General features: G+C 40.2%; 2 protein-coding genes across 3 annotated transcripts in view; both read right to left on the minus strand.

Moving 5' to 3' along the window:
- LOC125480965 (dermatan-sulfate epimerase-like) overlaps positions 1 to 24,154 on the minus strand; it is a 167,759-nt gene that overhangs the window by 16,018 nt on the left and 127,587 nt on the right. The gene's annotated exons all lie outside the window — the stretch shown is intronic.
- Positions 6,688 to 24,154, minus strand: part of LOC109920175 (dermatan-sulfate epimerase) — a 54,720-nt gene continuing 37,253 nt past the window's right edge. For both annotated transcript variants that reach the window (XM_020520204.2, XM_020520203.2), the window contains exon 3: positions 6,688 to 6,949. In XM_020520204.2, the coding sequence (XP_020375793.2) occupies positions 6,688 to 6,949 (262 nt within the window). The remainder of the gene's footprint in view (positions 6,950 to 24,154) is intronic.

Consider the following 24,154-nt stretch of genomic DNA (forward strand, 5'->3'; position numbering starts at 1 on the left):
TGGGGGCAGGTGTAGCACTTCCTGCGGTTGCAGGGAAAAGTGCCGGGTGTGGTGGAGCTGGAGGGGAGTGTGGAGCGGACAAGGGAGTCACGGAGAGAGTTGTCCCTCCGGAAAGCAGATAAGGGTGGGGAGGGAAAGATGTCTTTGGTGGTGGGGTCGGATTGCAGATGGCGGAAGTGTCGGAGGATGATGCGTTGGATCCGGAGGTTGGTGGGGTGGTACGTGAGGACGAGGGGGATTCTTTTTTGGTTCTTATAGCGTGGACGGGGTGTGAGGGATGAGGTGCGGGAGATGTGGGAGACACGGTTGAGGGCGTTCTCGACCACCGCGGAAGGGAAGTTACGGTCCTTGAAAAACGAGGACAACTGAGATGTACGGGAGTGGAATGCCTCATCCTGGGAGCAGATGCGGCGGAGGCGAAGGAATTGGGAATAGGGGATAGCATTTTTGCAGGAAGGTGGGTGGGAGGAGGAGTATTCTAGGTAGCTGTGGGAGTCGGTGGGCTTGAAATGAATATCAGTTTCTAGGTGTTTGCCCGATATGGAGACAGAGAGGTCCAGGAAGGGGAGAGAGGTGTTAGAGATGGTCCAGGTAAACTTAAGGTTGGGGTGGAAGGTGTTAGTGAAGTGTATGAACTGTTCGAGCTCCTCCTGGTGCTGGGGATATTGGCCTCAGAGAGGACACTGATACTGGAACTATCTGCCATTGGATTTGTAGGATTTTGTGGAGACATCTCCGGTGAGATTTTTCTTGAGATTTGTGGTGTTTGTACTGTATTGTCCATGTCTCCAAAGCATTTGGGAGGACGGATAACACTTATTGCCTTGTAGACTATGAGTTTGGTGCTGGGTTTGAGGTCTTTGTCATCAAACATTTCCATCCTCAGACAAAATGGAGGGCATGCTGACAGACTGGAGGTAAGTTTGTATTGCGTTGTCAATGTCCTTCTCACTGAAATGAGGCTCGTGAGGTAAAGGGATTGACCACGTTGTTCAGTAGATTGCCATGGATCTTGATAGTTGGCAGACACTGTTTATGAAGCATAGAGGACATCTGTCTTCTGGATATTTAAACTACATAGGATTAAACACTGTGATGTTAATCCTTTCTGAAAGTAAAGGTGAATTGATCACCAGCAGCCTGCTTAGCTGCTGGAATACGAGAACTATCCTGCAGCGTAACTGTTCAAATGAAGGTACAATGGGGGCTGAGTGAAACTGTAACACAGAGAATGGCCTAGGAAGATACAGTCAAGAGCAAAGGTTGAGGAAATAGCCTTTCTTCAATATAACAACTTTTCTTATGATTTCCAATGGCAATAAGGATTCAAGGACCGATCTTCAGGCTCATCCAACTGCTAATGTGGGTTCTCTTAAATTAAACAAGGGCAGCCTTGATAGACAACAGGGATGTCACCATGACTATATACAGGAAATCACCTCAAGTCAGTCCAATCTCCTGCAACAGCTTGAAATGAATGCATGATTATATTCATAAAGATTATAGGTGCAATCCAATAAGCAGAGGTGACTTGACTTTGCGGGAGGCAATCCAGGTCTGGCTGCAATAGGAGGCAACGACCTTCCAGTGTTTCCTCTCAGCCAGATCTTACAAGGTAGATCATGGAAGCAATGGCAGGATTTGTAAAGTCTTCGTTGCATCTAGTCACTTTCCTACATACACCAGAAGGTGGAGCCAGCACTTCTTCCACCAATTCCTGCTTGCAATAGGTTGATTTTGTGGACGCGACTTGGGGTGGAAATTCAGTTCAACTGAATCCCACTCCAAATTCCTCTTCCGTTTTTCCAGACAAGACTGCCAATAAGCCTTGAGGAGGGAGGTATTGCGAGGGGGAGACATGTCGGGGAAAAGTCAATCTCCATTGAGACATTTGTTCGAGATGGAGGAAAGCCATTCATTATAGAAAGTGGGAACTGAGAACCAATAGCGACTTTTCTCGATTTCTATCATGTGTAATCTTGAAAATGCTCTTTTTTTTAAAAAAAAACAGGCAACGAGTATTTAATGCATTAAGAAATTTCACAACGCTATGATCTGAAAAGAGATCAGAATTTGAATCTGCAGTCATATGAAGTTGCTTTATGATGAATGATACCAGTGATTCCAGGAGTTCTCTTAAATCTGAAAGTGCAGTGGGGAACTCCCCCTCCAATGGAGGTGCAGAGGTGCATTACCCACCTCCCCTGGCACTGACTGAAATCGATGAGTTGGGATTTCGACTGAGCATGCAGTAAGGACACTCACACAAAGTCGACAAGTCTCCTCTAACGTCTGTGTATAGGATCCTGAGAATGCTACGCAAATCTGAAAGGAATCTTAACTTGGGCCTGATCTGGAATCCACACTCAGTATCCAAGCAGGCGAACCTAACAGGGATATGGACCAGGATCGAAAAGGGCCCGAGAAGTGAAGTCTTAAGAAAAATAAAGAGCTGTAACCTGTCCTTATGGGTTCCACTCCTTCGGGTCTCAGCAACAGCTTGTATTTATGAGAGATGATTTCTGAAGAAGGGTCTAGGCCTGAAATGTCAGCTTTCCTGCTCCTCTGATGCTGCTTGGCCTGCTGTGTTCATCCAGCTCTACACCTTGTTATCTTAGCTTGTATTTATGTATTGCCTCTACCTCATGTTAAGGTAATACAAACATCCCAGAGAATTTTGCAGAGAGATTATTAGACAAATCATAGCAACTATCCACTTAAAGAAAATTTTGAACTTGTCACTAAAAGCTTGGTCCAAGAAATAAGTTTCCAGAAAAGATTTAATGGAGTACATACAGTAGGAATGCATACATGTTTTGGAATAGATTTACAAAGCTTAGGGAATAGGCAACTAAAGGTGGAGGCTGAGCAGGCAGGCACAAGACACCAGAGAAGCACAAAGAGAATATTGGAACTTCATTGGGTTACAGAGATAAGGGGGCAAGGTTTTAAACTTCATCACTTATACAATGTTAAAATTGGGTTCACAGAGTAATGAGGCCACAGAGGGATTCGCAGACCTGGGAGCAGGTGTAGATCATGAGCGTAAAGGTGAACAGGTCTTGATGAGTTTGGGTATGGGCTACAGAATAAGAATGAGTTTGAGTTTACTACAGTGCAAAGTGAGAGGGCTGGTCAGGAATGCACCAAGATAATCAACAGAATAAAGGTATGGATGAGGGTTTCAGTAATGGACAGAATCAGGAGGGGGATATCATGGCCCCACTGTGAAAGCCTACACCTCCTTTGGTATGAGCTTTTGAACCCCATGGGACCACCCAGCTCCTATTAGATGTCCTTCGTGAACAACCTCTGTGACATGTGAATTTATGATATTTCTAAGTTGGAGCAGTGGATGTTTAGTCAGCGAAATTTAAATGAAGCGATCTTGCTAAAATGACTTGAATATTTGTGATCACCCACCAGAAACCCTGAGCAATTAACACCAAGTCTGAGTGTATATTATTCAATTTATTTATTTTAACCTCAGTAAAAACAATTTTCTGGAAGGTTCTGCTGTTTTCAACAAACATATATCGATTTATCATTGGTTCGAGCTCTAAGGGCAAGGGTTCACTCTCTCAGGATAAATAACTGCCCATTTAGGACTGGGGTTGGAGAAATGTTTTTATTCAGGGGATTATAATTTTTGGAATTCTCTATCCCACAGAACTCTGGGTGTTCAGTCAATGAGTACATTCAAGACTGAGATTGGTATATTTTTGGAAACTAAAGGAATCAAGAAATACTGAAGAGAGGATGGGAAAGTGTAATCGAGGTAAAATGTTGAGCCTTAATCTAATTGAATGGATGAGCAGACACCATGGAAGATATGGCCCACTCCCGCTTCTATTCCTTTAGCTTTTAAGTTCTTAAGTGGTAAGTTAGTGCTGGAAAAACTTACAGGAAACTTATTTGAAACATTTTCATTTTACACACACGTGTAAACAATTATTGTTATTATGAAGCCTTGCCAGAGACCTCAGGATGATTTTAAAGCTTTACATTTTGCAGACTCAGGGATGTGAAATACATTCATAGGGATGGAAAACAAAAATCAGAGTCTTCCCAGCCACAGTTTTCTTCGAGACACTGTCAGTGCACATTACACTGTCAAATCACCTCAATCAGCCACTTGAGAACATGCAGTTAAAGGAAGTCTCACTTTATAACTCTTACCAATCCCATCCCCAGAGACAGCTATTAACATCGATCAGGTTTTCACAGCAATTGTGGATATGAGGAAATGTTGTGGTTAAAAAATTACAATATTTCTGAGTGGAACAGCTGTCGACTTAAGAAAAAGCTCTAGAAATCCTGTGATTCTTGACAAAATTACAGACAACCTAAACAAACTGTAAGCAAACTGACTGTAGCTGACACAAGATTGTCAGGAGGATGTTCTAAAGCCACAATATGATGGCAAATCTCATAAACCTGCACCCTCACAAGGACTGTCCCATAATTCAGCTGAATGACCCATGTTCCGTGTGTTGGGTTATTTATCCCGGATTTCTCATGGAAGGGGATTGTTCAGGATCTCCACGTGCCACAGACCGATTGTGACTAGGGTCCGTGTGCTTCCAGGTACAGGCACACCTCATAGCAGCATGCTTCTTCCTCCCAGTTTTGATTGGTGGGTGGGGCTGGAGGGGTTCCATGGTGTCAGGGGGAATCAGAGTCTGAGCTCCAGTGGTGGCAGTACTCAGGCCCAAGTCAGCATGGACAGATTGGTGGGTGGTTGCCCTGAAGGGGCTGTAGTGCATCCTCAGACTGGGCCTCTGGTCCAGCACGGACCCAGGGGGTGGGGCAGGGCATCCTAGTGGCAGGAGCACTCAGGAAAGGTTTGAGGGGAAGTTATGGGGACATTAGAGAAGGGATTGTCCAGGGAGCGAGGTCTTGTAGGGGACAGTGACGCTGATCTGGTGCTCTATAGGAGGCCCGAAGGGGGCGCTTGTTATAATCTTTGCAAAGGAGATAAAGAGAGAAAGGAGGAGGGGCGGAGAGGGGGAGTTAAGACAAAGACAGGAGAACAGAGAGAGTGTGAGAAAGAGGGCAGAGAGGCAGCATTAGCATCCACCTAGACAATCACCTCAATCCCCAACCCCTTGCTTTTACAAACCGGTCACCAACATCTCCCTGGTCTTATGGCACCCTGACATTCCTCATCCAGTCACAAATAAGCACCCAACCTCTCACATCCCAGTCATTAGCCCCATCTTGGGGAATATAGCTGATACACGGCCCCCCTGCACAAGGAAGTTGGGCACCCCTGATCTATACCGTTGACATGGATGAAAGGACCAAATATTTGGTTAATAAGTTTGTTGATGACAGAAAGATAAGTGGGAGAGTAAATTGTGAAGAGGTCATGAGGATTTGGCCTCAAGGTCATGAGGAAATTGCAACATAAGTACATCTGTGGTATTCAGACGGGGTATTTAACCTTCCAATTGCCAGGTCTGCCCTGCCTGGATTGTTCCACGATTGGCCAGAGCCATACAAACCTGGGCTGCTTGTTCTATCCTCATCCTGCTTGTTATGCTGATTTACTCAAGAGTTTTTCAAAGCAGATCTAAAGCCTGATGAGCAACTTATCTCTACACAAGTTGGCTGCAGTGTCAAATCACTGCAGCACCCACAGTAATGACTGGATCCTGCACATCTATATTCCCCAACCCCTTCCCCCAGCCCTTGAACCACAGACAACACTCATTCTCAAGCCGCTTTGGAACCAGAAAGTGTGTTCACTTTCAACCCCTCACCAGCCTCCATTCCTTCAATCAGGGTTGCAGTTTGCCCCTCACCTTCTGGAATCCCTGACTCCTGTCCAGCTATGTCCAAAGGGTTGGTATTATTGAGGGTGAGGCAGCATTGAGGAAGGGGTAAAGGAGGGTGGTGAGTATATTCAAGAGATGATGGAGGGAGGAGGAAACTGTAAGTGGTGGGGGTTGAGGGATAGGCGATCACTGCATGAGGATCGGAATGAGGGGAGAGGTGAATAATTTTTGGGAGAGGGAGGGTTGTTAGGTGGATACTCATACTGAATAAAGAAATGCCAGGTTTTTGATGACGATAATTTTGGACATGCAACCATGGAACATTTAAGCTTGGCATAAAATGGCATTTACTGCATAAAAAAAAAAAAGAGGGTTTGTTTATCTTCCCCTGACTATCCTGCTGTACACGGGCATTTCTGAAGGAACCAGGATTGGAAGCACCAGCAAGAAATGTGGAGCTCCTCCTACATTTTGGCAGTAGGAGGAGGAGAATGGAAATTGACAATGATTATTACTCATCAGAAAATCCAGACCTAGAAGTCTGCAAATGGCTATATAGTTAGGTAGGTTAAGTGAATGGCACAGACAGATTTTGGTTTCTCAGGGAATCAAAGGTTGTACGGAGTGGGCAGACAAGTGGATTGAATCCCAAGCTGAGCCTCGGTCATATTGAATGATGGAGTAGGCTCAATGGGCTATATGATCTATTCCTGCTTCTATTTCTTGTGTTCTTGTGGATATGCACTTGAAATGTCATAATCTATAGGGCTATGGACCAAAGGGCTGAAAAGTAGAATTATGCCTAGTAGCTCTTTTGCTTCTTTTCACATCATTCATGGTTTTAGTTTCCACTTATTTCTTAAGAACATTGATAACTTATTTGGATCCACACTTCTAATTACTGGTGTCACATACCTTGGTTCATGAGAATGAGACTTCCTGTCAACAAAGCCACACAGTTGGTAGGTTGATGGTTGTGCAGATATTGAAATCCCCATCCACGAGTGAAAGATTTTTCATACATATAGCGAGAGCTATCAGTGATGACCTCCAGATACCTTTCCTGTTGAGTTCTGTTCAGGTGGTCATACAAGAAGTCATATGCAGTGGCAAAACCCACCAGAGAGTGAGCTAGTGGAACTTCATCCCATGGTGCATCTTTCACCAGCCTTTGGAGAAGAAAAGACATTATTAATAGTTTGAAGCATACAAATGCCAAGTACTTTAAAAGGTGCTTGTCTACCTTAATGTATAAAATTGGCTTTGTTTGTTAGTCTTCTTAGCAGCCCAGTAAGAAGTAAGCTTTGGAATGTTTTGTCTGCAACATGTCAATTCAGGGTAACTGCAAGTAACCAAGACAAATACAAAAATAATTCACAACTGCAGATGCTCCAAAAATTTCCAGGTATTGCCTAAAAATAACCTGTGTCATTGTTTCATGGGATGAACCAGGAGCGCAAATTGAAAAGGAGGGGAAACATTTAAAAACTGTAATCACAGAATTCCTACAGTGTGGAAGCAGGCTATTCAGCCCATCGAGTCAACACCAATCTGCTGAAGAGCATATCACCCGGACACACCCCTGCTGCCCTATCCCTATAAACCTGCATTTCCCGTGGCTAATCCACCTAACCTACATATCCCTGCACATGATTGGGAAATTTAGCATTGCCAAACCACCTAACCTGCACACCTTTGGACTGCAGGAGGAAAGCAGAGCGCCTTGAGGAAACTCGCACAGACACAGGGAGAATGTGCAAACTAAACACTAACAGTCACCTGAGGCTGCAATTAAACCTGGGTCCCTGGTGCTGTGAGGCAGCAGTGCTAACCACTGAGCTGTAATGATGTCTAAAGTAATGTTAGGTAGAACTACTTAAATGAAATAATGTAAAATGATGTCGCTTTAACTGTGTTTTCAATATCACCTGGAAATTCAGTAAAGAATATTCTCTCACTTAAGCTCTACAATATCAATCACTTGCCAGAACACCTTACCTTTCTAGCACATCCTGGTACTTTTCTAACATGTCCCTTTCCATCATTCAGGGATGGATGTGCATGTATAATTGCACACATATATGGATTGATAGAGAATTTGGGTAAGCAAACATTCTCCACAGGACAGCACACAAGCTTCCATCATTACATCAGCTTTAAATGAGCAGAACAGTATCTCCATACAGACGTCTTGGGTGACATACCAGAAGCTGAAAAGGGGCAATTTTTTTTTTGTTTTTTGAATAGTGAAGAATTATACTGTGCATGCTACTACAAATTTTGCTATTATCTCTGTGTTGCTGTCAGACATGCCATAAATCAGTTTTCATGGTAAATTTACACTGAAACGAAATAGCATTGGTGTCAGATTACTCAATGCCCGTAATGCAAAGTGAGCTGCAAATGCAATGTGTCTGTTTTTGCATTCGTGAGGATCAGTTTTGTGATATAATAAGATTCTTTTAATCATGACTCTAAGATCAGTAAGGAAGAAGATACTCGTGTAGAATAAGCATGTGAAGTGAGAAGTGTTACATACCACACTAGACAGTGATATATTCAGTAGGTCCAGATGTAAATAAAGGAATCCATACATAAGGAGTTGAAAAGCCTATCGAGTGACAAGAAGCAAGCAGCGTCAGGAACCATGTAGGTGCAGACACCCGCAACCCGAGATCCCTCAGACTGTATCTCAATGTACTCGTAGCATTATTGGCTTAAAGCACAAGTAAATTTCACACGCCATTGATGTGAATAGGATTAGCATACTGAAAGCTGTAACAATTAGAAATATAGCTAGTTACCAGTTCACTGCCACAATAACATAAAAACATAGAAGATAGGAGCGGGGAAGGCCATTCGGCCCTTTAAGCCTGCTCCGCCATTCATCACAATCATGTCTGATCGTCCAACTCAATAGCCTCATCCTGCTTTCTCCCCGTAACGTTTAATCCCATTCACCCCAAGTGTTATATCTAGCCGCCTCTTGAATACATTCAATATTTTGCCATCAACTACTTCCCGTGATAATGAATTCCACAGACTCACCACCCTTTGGGTAAAGAAATGTCTCCTCATCTCCGTCCTAAATGGTCTAACCTGAATCCTCACACTGTGACCCCTGTTTCTGGACACACCCACCATCAGGAACATCCTATCCTGTGTAGTCCTGTTAGAATTTTATAAGTCACACAAGGAAAGTGCTCAAGTCAAACCTCTTTGATTATCCCAGATGACAAGGATTGATAGCTTTGCAGTTCAATATTCTGAAGTACGCCTGCAACAAAACTGCAGAGAATATAGTAGGGAAAATTCACCAATCTGCCAAAAACACTGTGGCCAGGATTTTTCGTATTTGTGAGTTGGGATAATACAGTAGTTAGATGGGTGTCAAAACTGGAAGCCCATCTGCTCCTTTAAAATAATCTTTAATCGTCAATTGAGCTTGTAACCGAGCAAACTGATCTGAATATTAAGCTGCCTATGCCATAATGCAGTTGTATGTGTGAAGTCTGCTTCACTATTTGAAGTGAGAAAGGGGAAGGGGGAGGAAATGCACTCCCCAAGATAATACCCTCTTTGTGCATCCCCACCTGGCCTGCAACATTTGCCTTCCCTACTCCACTCCACCCCTTTTGCTCCATGCTTCCCCTAAAATCCAGGACTTAGCAAAGTCTGCGATTATGAATCTCTTTAACATGTGACTGGCAACAGTTCCAGCAGTGGCCACTACTGAATTCTGCTGTAGCTGGGACACCAACAACTGCTGGCCAATCAGGTTGGCTAGTAGATATTGAAAGCAGGTCTTTCTCACTCTGAAGGGGTGAAAGTCTCCCTCTTTCTGCTCATTAAGGCTGCCCACAGCACATCATTATATACGGCAACCTTTTTTTTAAATAATTGGTCCCTACTGTTCCAACCTCATAACATTCAGGTCTGTCTTTTCAAGTGTTAAATCCTAAAGCTTCCTCCTAACTCTGTTCCATTACCCCTATATTTAGCAGAATCTGAGCAAATGGTCATAATCTCCTGTTTTTCCATCACTGTATGAGTATCTATTTCCTGTGTGTCTCTGAGCAAAGCAAAAATTTGATGTATATACTTTTTTTTCTTTATTCATTCATGGGATGAGGGTGTCACTGGTTACTCAGCATTTATTGCCCATCCCTAATTGTCCAGAAGGCAATTGAGAGTCAACCACATTGCTGCAGGTCTGGAGTCACATGTAGGCCAGACCAGGTGAGGATGGCAGTTTTCTTCCCTACAGGACATTAGTGAACCAGATGGATTTTTCCTGACAATTGACAATGGATTCACGGTCATCATTAGATTGTTAATTCCAGATATTTATTGAATTCAAATTCCACCATCTGCCATGGTGGGATTTGAACCTGGGTCCCCAGAACATTAAGTGGGTCCCTGGAATAACAGTCTAGTGATAATACCACTAGGCCATTGCCTCCCCTTCTACTTATCTACCCATGTTACATATTTTAGTCCTTCTAGTTATCTCAAGTGGAAGACATTTTTCTTTCTCTGCAGCAAGTACCTGCTTTGAAAAGGGAGCTGCCACACCATCCGTGGTGTGTGTGAAATCGTTATTAATAATGCAGGAGCTATTATTCTCGTTACAGCTTTCACTGGCCCACTGGATTAGATAATGTAAGCATAACATTTCTTTGCGAATGATCATTGACCTAAAATAATAACACCAATTCTCTCCACAAATGTTGCCTGAAATGCTGAATATTTCCAGTATTTTTTTCTTTCTTTGTATTTAACATTCCTCTTTGCCTCCCATAATTTTATGAAGGCAGGTAAGGAGAGCTGCATGCTTTCTCAAATAACGTATACAGCAAACACTGAACGGTGCTACCCACTGCCTGTGCATTTTTTTCCCCACAGCTAATCAGAAAATATTAGCCAAAGAAAGTCAGTGGGTTCAGAGGCCAAACTGGTGGTAAAAGTATAGCTGATTTGTGCATTTTTAAAAACACCTATCAAAACCTCAAAACACTCCAAAGAATTACTTTGAAATCCTGTCCTTGTTGTAATGTAGAAAACACAGTAACTAAAGGGAGCAAGGTCTCACAATCATCAATGAGATAATGAACAGATCACAGGGATACCTCGAGATCTATTGCATCTATGAGAGACAGTAGACAGAACTTTAGTTTAATGTCTCACCCAGAGAACAACACTTTCAAAAGTGTAGCTTCCCTCAGCAGTCTATTGAAGTTTCAACATGGATTATGTGCTCAAATCTCTGAAGCGAAGCATGAAGCTATAATCTGTGAATTCAGAGATAATATTAGTCTTTCTTGCATATTGAATTAAGTCTATACATAAGTACAAGATTGTTTTATTATCACTGAATTACTAATTTTACTTAATTCCATCTGGTACAGAGTCTGACAAAAAAATTCTCTGTCGAGTCCTTTGCCCGGAATTTCGGTATATTTTTCAGTTCTTTCAGATTACATTTTTAAGAAATTCTCTAACACAATTCACAGGCTCCCAGGTAGCAGTTCATAAGAACATACGAAATGGGAGTAGGTGGTGGTCATCTGGCCTTTCGAGCCTGCTCCAACATTTAATAAGATCATGGCTGATCAGCTCCACTTATCTGCCCACTAACCATAACCCTTAATTCCTTTATAGTTCAAAAATATATATCTTTGCCTTAAAAACATTCAACAAGGTAGCCTCAACTGCTTCACTGGGCAGGGAATTCCACAGATGCACAACCCTTTGAGTGAAGAAGTTACTCCTCAACTCAGTCCTAAATCTGCTTCCCCCTTATTTGAGGCTATGCCCCTGGTTCTAGTTTCATCTATCAGAGGAAACAACCTCCCTGCTTCTATCTTATCTATTTCCTTCATAATTTTACATGTTTCTATAAGACACACCTCCCCCCACCATTCTTCTAAATTCCAACAAATATAATCCCAGTCTACTCAATCTCTCCTTATAAACCAACTTAATGTGTTAATTAACAATAGTAATCACCAACTAATAATCAGTTTGCTATGGTTTATGTTTCTCAATTTATAGGTAAACAGTCCTACTCCTAATAACTTTGACAACAGAGATTGAGCGTTAATAAAACTTATAAAATGTTGCAATTGCTAACAAATTCCAGAATCAACTACTGAACCTCCTCTGCACCCGTCCAGTGCCAATACATCCTTTTCATTTCCTTCCAATAGTTCCTTATCATTTCACATACGATTGCCTACATTCTCTTACGTGTATGCAAACCATCAAATGCTCGGGTTTCTCGCTGCTCGCTGATTAAAACAACTTTAATCAGCTTATCAACTATTCTAACTAATGGCTGATGAAGGTAAGATTGGCTTCCAAGAATCAGAGTTTATTTTCTGTTTAGTCAGCTTCATCATATTTTAAACAGCACAGCCTGAGGACGTGTACAGGATCAAGTATCCCTGATATCTGCAGAATAATCCACTAAACGATGTGCAGACACTCAAATTTAAACATGTACTTGGTGAATGATTAGGGGAATTTTTTTTATGTACAGGGGATTTCTGTTGAAAATCAGCTGCAACTGTTTTAGTCAAAGTCTTGAAATTTGTTGGTAATTGTGACATTTTATAAGTTTTATTAAGGCTTAATATCTGTTATCAAAGTTATTAGAAGTAGAACTGTTCACATATAAATTAAGAAACATAAACCATAAAAAATTGATCATTAAATGGCGATTACTATTGTTAGTTAACACATTAAGCTGGTTGGTTGGTGAGTATTACTGCTCAGGGATAAGGAATATGAAAAAAAAATCACAAGTAACAAGTCAGTAGATTTTTTCTTATTATTTTTGCATAAGGTAGTATTTAGAACATATAAACAAGGAACCTGCTCCACCATACAGTACGGTCATGGCTGATCTGATTGTAACCTCAAATCCGCATTTCAACATAGCACTGATTAACTTTCTGCTGCTTGCTTAACAAGAATCTATCCACCTCTGCCTGAAAAAGATTCAAAGATTCTGCTTCCATTATCTTTTCAGGAAGGGTTTCTAAGATTCATGATTCTCTAAGCGAAAAAAAATTGCCCGTTTTAAATGCAGGACTCATTATCTTTAAATTGTGACCCCTACTAGTCTTATCTGAAGCTGAATGTGTAAATCAGTAGATTCTGATCAAACTTAATAGTTTAGAACTGTTATTTCAGTGTGAGGAGTTTAATTTTCAAGTTACCTAATTTTACCTTATTGCATAAGAACATGTTTTGTATAGCCTACTCTCTGGTTGGCTAAGGAACATGCTGTTCTAAGAAACAATCCTGAAAATATTCTATGAGCTCCACATCCAAGCTATCTTTGCCTACCTGATTTTTCCAGTCTATATGCAGTTTAAAAATCTCCCATAATTATTGCTGTATCTTTCTGATAAGCTTCTATTATTTCTGCCCAGCTGTTTCACCCTACATTCTTGTTATTGTTAGGGGCCCTGTGCACCATTCAGGTCTCCACCATTTCCCATCTGTATCCATACTATCTCCACATCCTGGTTTCCTGTACTTAAATCACCTTTCTCTTTTATGTTAATAGCATAATTAACTAACAAAGCTACTCCTTCAACTTTTCTTAACTTCCTGGCCTTTTAAATGTTCTGTGCCCCTTAAGAGTCATGTCCCATTATATGTCATCATGCAGTCAACTATCTGTAATATTTGTAACCTTTGCTGGTAGTAGTAAGGACTATCAGTAGTATAGAAACATTTTACTGGTATTGGTAACCCTTACAAGAAGGAGTGAGTTTTTTTTTTGAGTAAGTATGATTAGTAGTACAGATTTCAAGACTGAAATTATTTGGCAATTTCTGAGTTAGTCTCTATGATCAAGAATATCACTACATCTTACACTGGGGAGTGCCTGATCATGATGCTTGACTGGGGTTTTCTTGTACAGACTCTCCCCTCCAACTGTTAACAACAGTGGTAAATCAAACATGGATGGAAACAGACCATGACAATCAGAGTAGTTGAAAGTTATTTTGGTTAAGTCACTAATATAGGGCTGTATACCATGATCAATGTTGTCATATTATTGGAAACCACGTTCCAAGAGGAACTTTATTATATGACAAGTTACAAAAGTACTTGTCCACAGATCCTTGATGGTAGGAGAAAAGGTAGAGGAGCGGGTCAGAAAAGCAAATCAGATACGTCCCTTTGTTGGCTGAGGCAAAGAGTATATGAGTAGGAAGGATTTTGTGGAACTAATTAGGCCATAAGTTGAAAACTGCCTTCAGTTTTGGACATTGTGTTATCAACCTGGTGTGATTAAACTAAGAGAATGCAAAGGATATTTGCAATAATATTGCCAGAAATGGAGAACTGTACCTGCGTAAAAAATCTAGATAGGTTGCATTGATTGCTTTGGAGCATAGAAGGCCAAGTGGAAATGTATTTGAGATGTACAAAATTATGAGGTGCATAGACGGAGTGGATAGGAGCATCCATTTCAGTTAGCAGTCAAGTCATAATCAGGTTGTCATTTTTTCATCCAGAGGGTGATGGGTCTGAAATTCTCTGTCTGAAAGGGGTGGCAGAGACAGATATCCTTAAAGCATTTAAAAAAATAACTTGAATGTACACTTGAGATCCTGTAACCTACAAGACTACAGACCGACTGCTGGAAGGTATTATTAATTTGGATAACTAACTCTCAGTCAGCACAGAATTGAAGGGCTGAACAGTCACCTGTGCTATAAATGTTTTATGTTGCTATATTTTACACTGATTAAGTTAAGCGTGCCTGATTATAACTGCTGTCTTTATGTTCACTCGCTGAGAAATGAAATGTGTCAATGACTCTTTCCTGTACAATCTCATTGACCTTTGAATAGTCCACTTACTGAAAGATTTAGTAAGCATGCATAAGGGCATGAGTGAAAGACAATATTCAGTTCATATGCCAAAAGATATGCATTGTTCCATATGATGAGTTTTGCTTTTATATAAATAAATAGCGTTTACTAGCTCTGCAAGGTTAAGAACACTTACTGGTGCACATTTATGCCAATTAACCCAAGAAAACTGATTCAAAATTGATAGAAATAGCTGAGCTGACTATTTCAGGAGAATTTATTTAAGAATGCAAATAAACAGTGAGAATCCGTAAGTAACATAAAATGATTCTGCTTGTGATGGACATTTGGTCCATTGTGTCTGTGCAAGCCCTCTGTCAAACCTATAATAATTAATTCCAATTCCCTATTTTCTCTCCATAACAAGAATGTCAATATGTTTTTCATTAGGCTTGTTTTGATTGAGAAAGAACTATAATATGGAACATAGCTCTAAAAATTACATTGCAAAAGCTCATGTCAAAATTGCAGACAACAGAAGCTTCTTCAGAGAAACTCAGGCTTTTATCACAGTTAGGGGTGTCATTGAGTATACTTCAGGGAGTAATTTATATCAGAGGATGGTTTCAGGTGGAGGGGGACAATAAATGTGAAACATCGTGTTGTTAAATGTAAATGACTGAGGGTTCTCATTTCCATTTGGTAAACCATTTGAAACATGGGCAGCTGTAAAATATGAGGCAAGGGCTGCTTTTGGAAAAGAACAATAAACCAAAATGCTGCGTTTTACTTAAAGAGAGAATGAAGCAAAAGGTAGAAGGAAAGGAAACCTCGGAGCTTTGACAAAGCCATCATCACAATTCCTCCTCAAATCCACATATTGTTCAATTCCGAGTGGTAGATAAATGCATGCTATTCAGTATTTGCTGATTCGGGTTTTTCAGATTCCCAATTTTTCAGAAATAAATGAAGTGAAGAGTCAAACATATTACTATCTTTTGTTGTATGAATTGACAAAAAAGGCTAAAGAATGGATTATTCACTAGTTGGTGAGTCAGCCCAGGAACAATGATTAGCAATAGTTACTACCCATTGCTACTGTTACTATCCTAGTTTATATCAGGATAATTGACATTCCCAATTATCATTTCTCTATAGTTCTTACATCTTCATATAACGGGCCTGTATATTTGCTTCTTTATTCCCTCATGATTGGTGTACCAATAGTATACACCTAGGAGCTCTACTGTTACTTAATTCTCACCAAATAGTTAATATCTGACCCTTCAGCAACATAATTTGTCTCCAGTGGTGTAATGGTTTTCTTGGCCAATGCTACCAACTCATTTCTTTTTAAACCATCCTCCTTATCCCTGAACCTTTTCGGCACAAGGTTAAGTTCCGAATCCTTCCCATACTTCTATTATTGTCAGTATTTCAGAGTCCAACGTGGCACTTGTTGGACTCATATCTACTTAGCTTACCAAACATATATATTGTAAACACATAAATGCAGCTTTGCATTTCCTCCCTATCTGTTTCCTCAGATTCTGAAACTGCCTTTCTTGATTGCCAGTGCCCTTTGTGGCTCCTCACTAATTTTTCATCGAGTTCCCTGCCCCCTCCTCTCAAATTAATTTTAACTCTGACCTTCTGCATTATAAGCTTTAGCATGCCCACTGATCTCAGCATTGATGAGGTGCAACCCATGAACTCTCAACAGCTTTCTCCTGCCCAAATGTCACAGAGATCTGAAACCCTCCATCCTGTTTGATTCTATCCAACCTTTTTTATAAACGTATTTGTGCTTGGTACTGGGAGTAAGCCTAGCTTTTTAACTTCTTCCTGAAACTTTGACTGCAGACTTCAAATGCTTTCAATGGCATCGATATGCACATGGACCCCAATTTATGATTGTACCCCTTCTTTTGTCTCCAAATGTTCACCCACCTAGTGATGTCCTTCATCTTGGCATTGACAAGGCAACGTGTTATGGGGGCCTCATATGGGCGTTGTGGAATTGTAGGCGCTGTTGCCTTCACATTTAACAACGTCTGCTGAGTGCATGATGTGATGTTACAGAATGATTCATTGATTTTTACTAAAGATAAACATCAAGAAATATTTCGGACCATCTGAAAGAAATTTAATCTGCTGTTCCAGTGCAATATACCAGATTGTGAATCACACGAAGAAAGCTTTAATATCTGCTTTGTCTTACAGCAGATTCAAGTTTATGACTGAGTAATAGTTTACATAGAATATCAAGAAAACAAAATTTGTTGTAAGCCACAATTCAATTATTTTATGTCCATAATTAGCTCTTTCCTTGTATTGTTAAAAAAATGGTTCAAATCCATATTAAAAAATGTTTCCCAGAAGATATTGTACATATTTTGGAGAAGGGCCAGAGATGCATGTAAGAGCTGTGCATTATGTACATCAGAAGACAGGAGTACAATATGTTATCTAAAGGTGCCCTTCAATGTAATTGATATCATTGTTGTGCTGTGAAGTTGGAAATGATGAAGAGTGCTGCAAATCTTGTTTTCCTTGTGGGAACACTGCACATTTTAAAAAAGGGTCATGGTTGTTGGAAGTCAGTTATCTCAGCTCTCGAACATCTCTGAGAGAGTACCTCGGGGTAGTGTCTTAAGTCTAAGTCCAACCATTTTCAGTTGCTTCAACGACCTTGCTCAATTATAAGGTTAGGAGTCAGATATTCATAGATGACTGCATGATGTTCAGCACCTTTTGCAGATCCCCAGATAATGAAATAGTTCATGTCCAAATGCAAAAAAACCTAGACAATATCCTGGCTTGGGCTTCTAAGTGGCAAGTAACATTCATATCACACAAGTGTGTCAGGTAATGACCATCTTCAACAAGAGAGAATCTAACCATCGACATTTGACAATCATTGCACTACCATCAGTAAAATTTCATTGTCAACATCCTGGGATTAACCATTGAGGAGAAACTGAACTTGACTAACCCTACAATTACTGTGGCTAAAAGAACAGCTCAGAAACTAGGAATTCTGCAGGGATTAACTCACTTCCTAACCCCTCAAATTCTGCCCACCATCTACAAGGCACTGGTACTGGGTCAAAATCCAAGAATTCCCTCCTTGATAGCACTGGGGTATACCCATATCAAATGGACTGTAGCAGATCAAGGAGGCAGATCACCATCTTCTCAAGTGCAGCTAGGGATGGGCAATAAACACTGGCCCTGCCAATGAAGTCTAAATCCCCTGAATTAATCTAAAAATGTAAACAGATCATTTACCAAACATTGCTTTATTTCCAATTCCTCCTCCCCTCTACCACATGCTCATTAAAATCTTGTCCTCAACACATCATTGGGTCATTGTTACATAGTCTTGCCCACCTCCTTTATAGGTAAACAATAACTGTCTAGCAATGCAATGTGAGTCACATAGAACATAGAACAGTACAGCACAGTATAGGCCCTTCGGCCCACGATGTTGTGCCAACCTATCATCCATGTGCCTATCCAAAAAGTAACATCCTTTGAGACTGTGATATGGGAAAACTATCGCTCCTTGTCCTTCTTTATCTGACTACAGTCTTTAACATGGTGATCACACTTTTGCCCAACGCCTCTTCACTGTTTTGCAGTTGAATGTGACTGCACTTACCTGGTTCTATTATCTAGCTAATCATAGCCACAGTATCACTTGCATTGACTTTGTCACTGTCCATGCACAATCAACCTCTGGTGTCACCTTAAGAATCTATCCTTAGCTCTTTCTTATTTCTCATATACATGCTGTCTCTCAGCAACATCATTGAAAGCACAGAACTAGTTTACACAAATACAATAACGGCATCCAGCTCTATCTCATTACCAATGCTTTCACTCCTTCATTAACACTAAATTATCAGAAAGTTTATTTGATATCCAGTCCTGGATGGGCAGAAATTTTCTCAAGCTAAATGTCAGGAAGACTACAGTGATTGACTTCAATCCTAGCTCCAAACTCTGATTCACTGACCCTATCCTCCTTCCTGGCAACTGTCTGAGAACAAAATAGAATGCAACCTCAGTGTTATAGCTGACCCAGAGATGTGATTACAATCACTAAGACCACCACCTCCTACTCATGTAACATCCCCACACTTTGACTCCAGCTTAGTTCATCTGCTGCTGAAATCCTCACTCCTGTCTTTATTATTGCTAGAGTACACTATTCCCACATACTTCCTTCCATAACGTTGAGGAATTCCAGAACTCTACAACCCCTGTCCTTATGCTCAACAAGTTAGATTCACTAATCAGAGTTGTGCTTGCTGATCTACACTGAGTCCTAGTTAAGCAGTGCCTTTATGTTAAAATTCTATTGTATTGTTTCAAGTCCAACCATGGCCTCAAAGCCCCCCGTCTTTCTAATCTTCTTCAGCCTTAACAAGACTGAAGTAGCTTCACTTAAGATAATTCTGGCCACTTGAACATGTTTGACTGCATTTGCTCAACTAGTGGTTGCTATGCCTGCCAATGCTAAACACTGAAATTCCCTCCATAAGGTTCTGAGACTCTCTAACTCTCTTTTTCCCTTTACAACATCTCTTAGAACTTACCTCATTGAAAAAACTTTTAGCCACTTTCTCTAGCATTGCCTTATGTGGATCAGTGTTTAATATACTCTTATAACACTCCCACGATGCATCTCGCCGCATTTTTTGACAAGATATTATGTAAATTATCGTTGTTATGAACATTATAATTACGCTCAAATTTCACTCATGCATATTTTCAACAGGCTTTCTGGGTAGCAATCAGGATCACGGCACCTTGTTATTCCACAGCTATTCCCCTCTCCAACGAAATGCTGTGGCTAGCCATAATCATCATCCTGTAAATGCTAATGAAATCCAAAACAAAATAAAGAACTGCTCATGCTGGAGATCTGAAACAAAAGCAGAAAGTGCTGGAGAAACTTCGGGAGCACCTGTGGACAGAGAACAGAGTTAACATTGAGTCCAGTGACCCTTTGTCAGAACTGAATGCTGTTGGGAAATGGTGCTTTTATGTTGATAAATTGGGGAGGAGTGAGGCAAAGAAGTAGTGAGTTGACTGGATGGAGACCTTTCCCAAGAGAAAAGAAAGGAGAAGCAGGCAAAAGAATTGCTGATGATAAGTTGGAAAGAGATAAATGCTGCATGGGTGTTAATGGGAAGTGTAAATAGTTGAAAATGAGTTGGCTGTGCTGGAATCAACCCATACAGAATAGGACCTGAGGTATTCGCAGATTACCAGTTTCCAGTTGTCATCCATTTAACACAGCACTGTGTTCCCCCACCCATATCTCTGCCTCAGGCCTGCTGCAGTACTCCAGCAAAGCTCAGTGCAAGCTGGAGGAGCAACATCACATCTTCTGCTGAAGTACCTTACAGCCTTCAAGGCCCAACATTGAGTTTAACGATTTCAGAACACAAACACCTTCCTCCAGTTTGTTACCCATCCTGACATCCCCATTCTGTTCTGTAAGGTTTCTCCAAGCACAGCCAACCCATTTTCAACTAGTCACACTTTGTTAGCATCCAGTCAGCATTTCTCTCTTTCCAACCTATCATCAGCAATCCCTCTGTCTGTCTCTCTCTCTCTCGATCCAATCTGGCCACTTTCTAATCTACATGGTTCAGTTGCTCAGTAACGACCTTCATTAGTTTGAATTATTAACTGTATTTGAAGCTACACTTGCAGCTCAGAAGAGAAAGTAGAACAAGAAATAAACACATGGATACACCTGTGTGGGAAGCTTGGTTCATAAATTCATTGAAGCAAAATATTTATTACATTTAGCGCCTATGAATGAACATTTAGGTCACAATTGCATTCTGCTCTTAAGACTAAACTTAGTCTAGACTAAGACTTAAACTAAATTAACTAACGTAGACTAAAAACTCCTCATCACTTGTTGCAATAGGAAGAAAAATGTCTTTCAAAAGGAGGGAAGGACTTGCAAAACTCTCTCAGAATCTATGAACTTCTCTTGTAGGTGTATTGCCCTTCTCTCCCTACAAAGGAGGAATTTACTCACAGACTATAATCACGTCAGCTCTTTTACTTTCTGCTTTTCAAAATAACTGAGAAGGAGAAAAAAAAACAGTGCAATGACACACAAGGTTAACCAAAGCCTCTGATTCTGTCATTCAATTTCCAACCAGCAAACATGATCTTAAATGCAAAGCCATGATGCTCAATGGGCTGTACAAGTTACACAGGGAATACTGTTGTTCCAATACAAAATCCTTGGCTGCTTAACATGAGTACTCATGTTATACTTGCTTCTGTAAAGAAGAATGTGACTTTTTTTGTCACTTATCATCCCTTATATCTACAGTGAATAAGACTTTACGTCCAGCACCTGTCATATTTTCTACATCCGTCATTTATAACTCAGATACACTGAATCTAAGTAATTGACGAAGTACCAAAAACTGCCCATTGCAAAAACTCAATGTGTTCCTTCAAATATAGAAACTGGTTTCATCTTAATCTCAGAATTGATTCGACAAAAGTTGATATTCCAACAACTGTACAAATCCTGAATTAAACGTATTGAGGCATGTATTTCCTATTTTACAATTAATTTAACACTGATTATTAATTAAGAGTAAAAGGGATATAGGCCAACTACTCTTAAAGTGACACCATCAGGCTGAGGTAGTCGATACACTCAAAATAGACTAAAGTTCGGGAGAACTATATGGCCCTGCGTATCTCATTCTAAAACAAGTTGAAAACTCCACCATCATAGCATCTAATTGCTTCTTAAATGATAATGATTTTGTCTCTTTTCACATAGCTGAAGTCCATTCTAACAGAACTTCCTAAAATTTACCATTCAACAATGTAACTCTATCCCCCTTTTGTGCTATTGCCATTAATTAAACTTGAAGTAGTATTTCAGATTTACTTTTGGTATCTTACAAATCATTAATCACACATTTAGAGTCCCCTCTAAATGAAAATATGATTCTGCTCCCATATAAACATCATAAATATTTAAGACTTATTTTGAAGAAATCCTTTCTGATCACAATGCTTCTGTATGTTAAAAGGTGTCTTCATTTGTTTTTCATCCATAATATAACTCAGAGAATAAGCAAACATCAATAATCTCAACAACAGTTAAAAGAAAAACAACTAAACTGTTTAAAATTTTCCTTTGTCTCTTCAAATGACTCTTGGGAAATCTAGAAAATTGAGTTGTTGTCTGTATTAATGCTGAAGTCACGACTACCATCAATGATAAAGCTAGCAGCCTGTGTCAGAGACAACACCTTTCTAAACCATGTATTCAAGCCCCACTTCAAGAATATTATCCCAGGATCTATCTTAATTCATCAGTGCAATATCTAGGGAGTAAACAATGTTACAAATGTTGTTTATCAGATGTAATATGGAAACATGGCCCTTCTTACATGTTCAGGTGAATAACAAAGTTGGCACCCTTTGAACAGTGGGTGAGTTAATGTGCTACTCAATTCTGGTTGAGCATCTGGAAGTGTCGTCGTAAGATCTCTCACTTTCAAGCATCTTGTTGCTAATTACTCAATACTGTCTCTTTGCATGGAATATTGACTGTTTGGAGAAATTAATATGTACATTTTATACTAGCTGGCTTGCTGTAATCACATAATATTTACCTCTTCTGTAATTCCTTTCACTTAAATTTGTGACAATCATTAAAATCATTACTTGAAACATGGCGTCAGAACTGGAAGGGAGATGGAGTGAAATGCTCGAGCTATAAGAGAGCCAACTGCTGTAAAATAAAGCAGAAAGATTGAAAAAGCAGACCACAACTTTGAAGTGGCGAGTGAGTCAGAAATGAGTGTATTTTTTCCCCATTATCTGCTGCTATGAAAATTAAAAGGAGATATCAGATAGAACTAGACTTTTTCTCCCATTTTCAGTTGAAAAGCAATTAAATAGTTGCCAAATTAAATAAAAAGACTGAGTAAATAACAGTTATCTTTGCTGGGGAAAGATTGCTGGAGGCTGTATTGAACATTAGATCTCAGTGATGAATGGAGAACCCAGACAGAGATTCTGAAAGCCTTGAAGACATAATTTGAACCCCATATAAACATTACACAAGGTTAAGATCAAATCAGGTTAGGAGAAATTTATTAACTTGGATAGAGGATTGGCTAACCAACAGAAAGCAGAGTCTTTATAAATGTTTTTTTTTCTAGTTGGCAAAATGTAACTAGTCAGTGCCACATGGCCACAGGCCATGTAGGGATAGAAAATACTTTAACCAAGTTTACAGATGACACGAAAACAGTTGGGAAAGTAAGTTGCAATGAAGAAATTTACAAATGAATTTGGATAGGTTAGGTTAATGCTAAAATTTGGCAGATGAAGTTTAAAGTGGATAAGTGTGAGATATTCTCAAGAAAGCTACTCATATGCAGAAGCTCAAAGGGTGCCAGAGTGTATTGACAGGGGGGACAGATGAGACTTTGTGGTATACATTCCACACTGGATAAGAACAACATATTGGAGGAAAACCGGCAAAATACTTGCAGAGGAGCCAGCAGAAAATATCAAGGCCAGGGTGCAAGATATAAATAAAAAGCTGAAGAACTGCGGATGCTGTAAATCAGGAACAAAAACAGAAGTTACTGGAAACCCTCAGCAGGTCTGAAAAAATCAGAGTTAACGTTTCGGGTCTGGTGACCCAGTTCTGAGGAAGGGTCACCGGACCCGAAACGTTAACTCTGATTTTTTTTCTTCACAGATGCTGCCAGACCTGCTGAGCTTTTCCAGCAACTTCTGTTTTTGTTGCAAGTTATAAATATTGCAGAGGGCATCACACAAAATACAAATAAAGCATGTCTAGCTTGGGAAGACCAGTGCAAAAACCAAATCATTTTGCAATCAAGGGTTTACCTGGAAAGAAGCAATGCAAGACTACAATAATGACTATAGGAGAGATGAGGGCTGATGATTCTGATGAATCACTTTATACCATACAACAGGTTGGCGCTCAGGGTTAAAGGTGATAAATAGTTTGTGACTTTAAGAATGATCACTGCAGAAGGAAAATATGTGATATGTTAGATCTATTCTAATGCATTGTGCAACATCTTGAGCTTTTTACAAACCTGTATAAAGTGGCAAGTACCAAAGTTTTGAGTCTATCGAATGGACTAATACTCATCCCAAGAGGATAAACAAAGCCGAGAAGCCAAAGTATTGGGAAGAATCAAGATCTGGCCTTGTAAGTGATAAATGTTAAGCAAAATCCACCCAATCTCAGCTGAAGCAAGTCTAAACATGGACTAGTAACCCCAAATGTGGCAGAACAGATATGCATAATTTTGCATTAGAGATAGTAGGAAATGCAGATGCTGGAGAATCTGAGATAACAAGGTGTAGAGCTGGATGAACACAGCAGGCCAAGCAGCATCATAGGAACAGGAAGCATTTTTCTGATGAAGGGTCTAGGCCCGAAACGTCAGCCTTCCTGCTCCTCTGATGCTGCTTGGCCTGCTT

Source organism: Rhincodon typus, chromosome 5 (genome assembly GCF_021869965.1).
Source record: "Rhincodon typus isolate 14 chromosome 5, sRhiTyp1.1, whole genome shotgun sequence".
Classification (NCBI taxonomy): Eukaryota; Metazoa; Chordata; class Chondrichthyes; order Orectolobiformes; family Rhincodontidae; genus Rhincodon; species Rhincodon typus.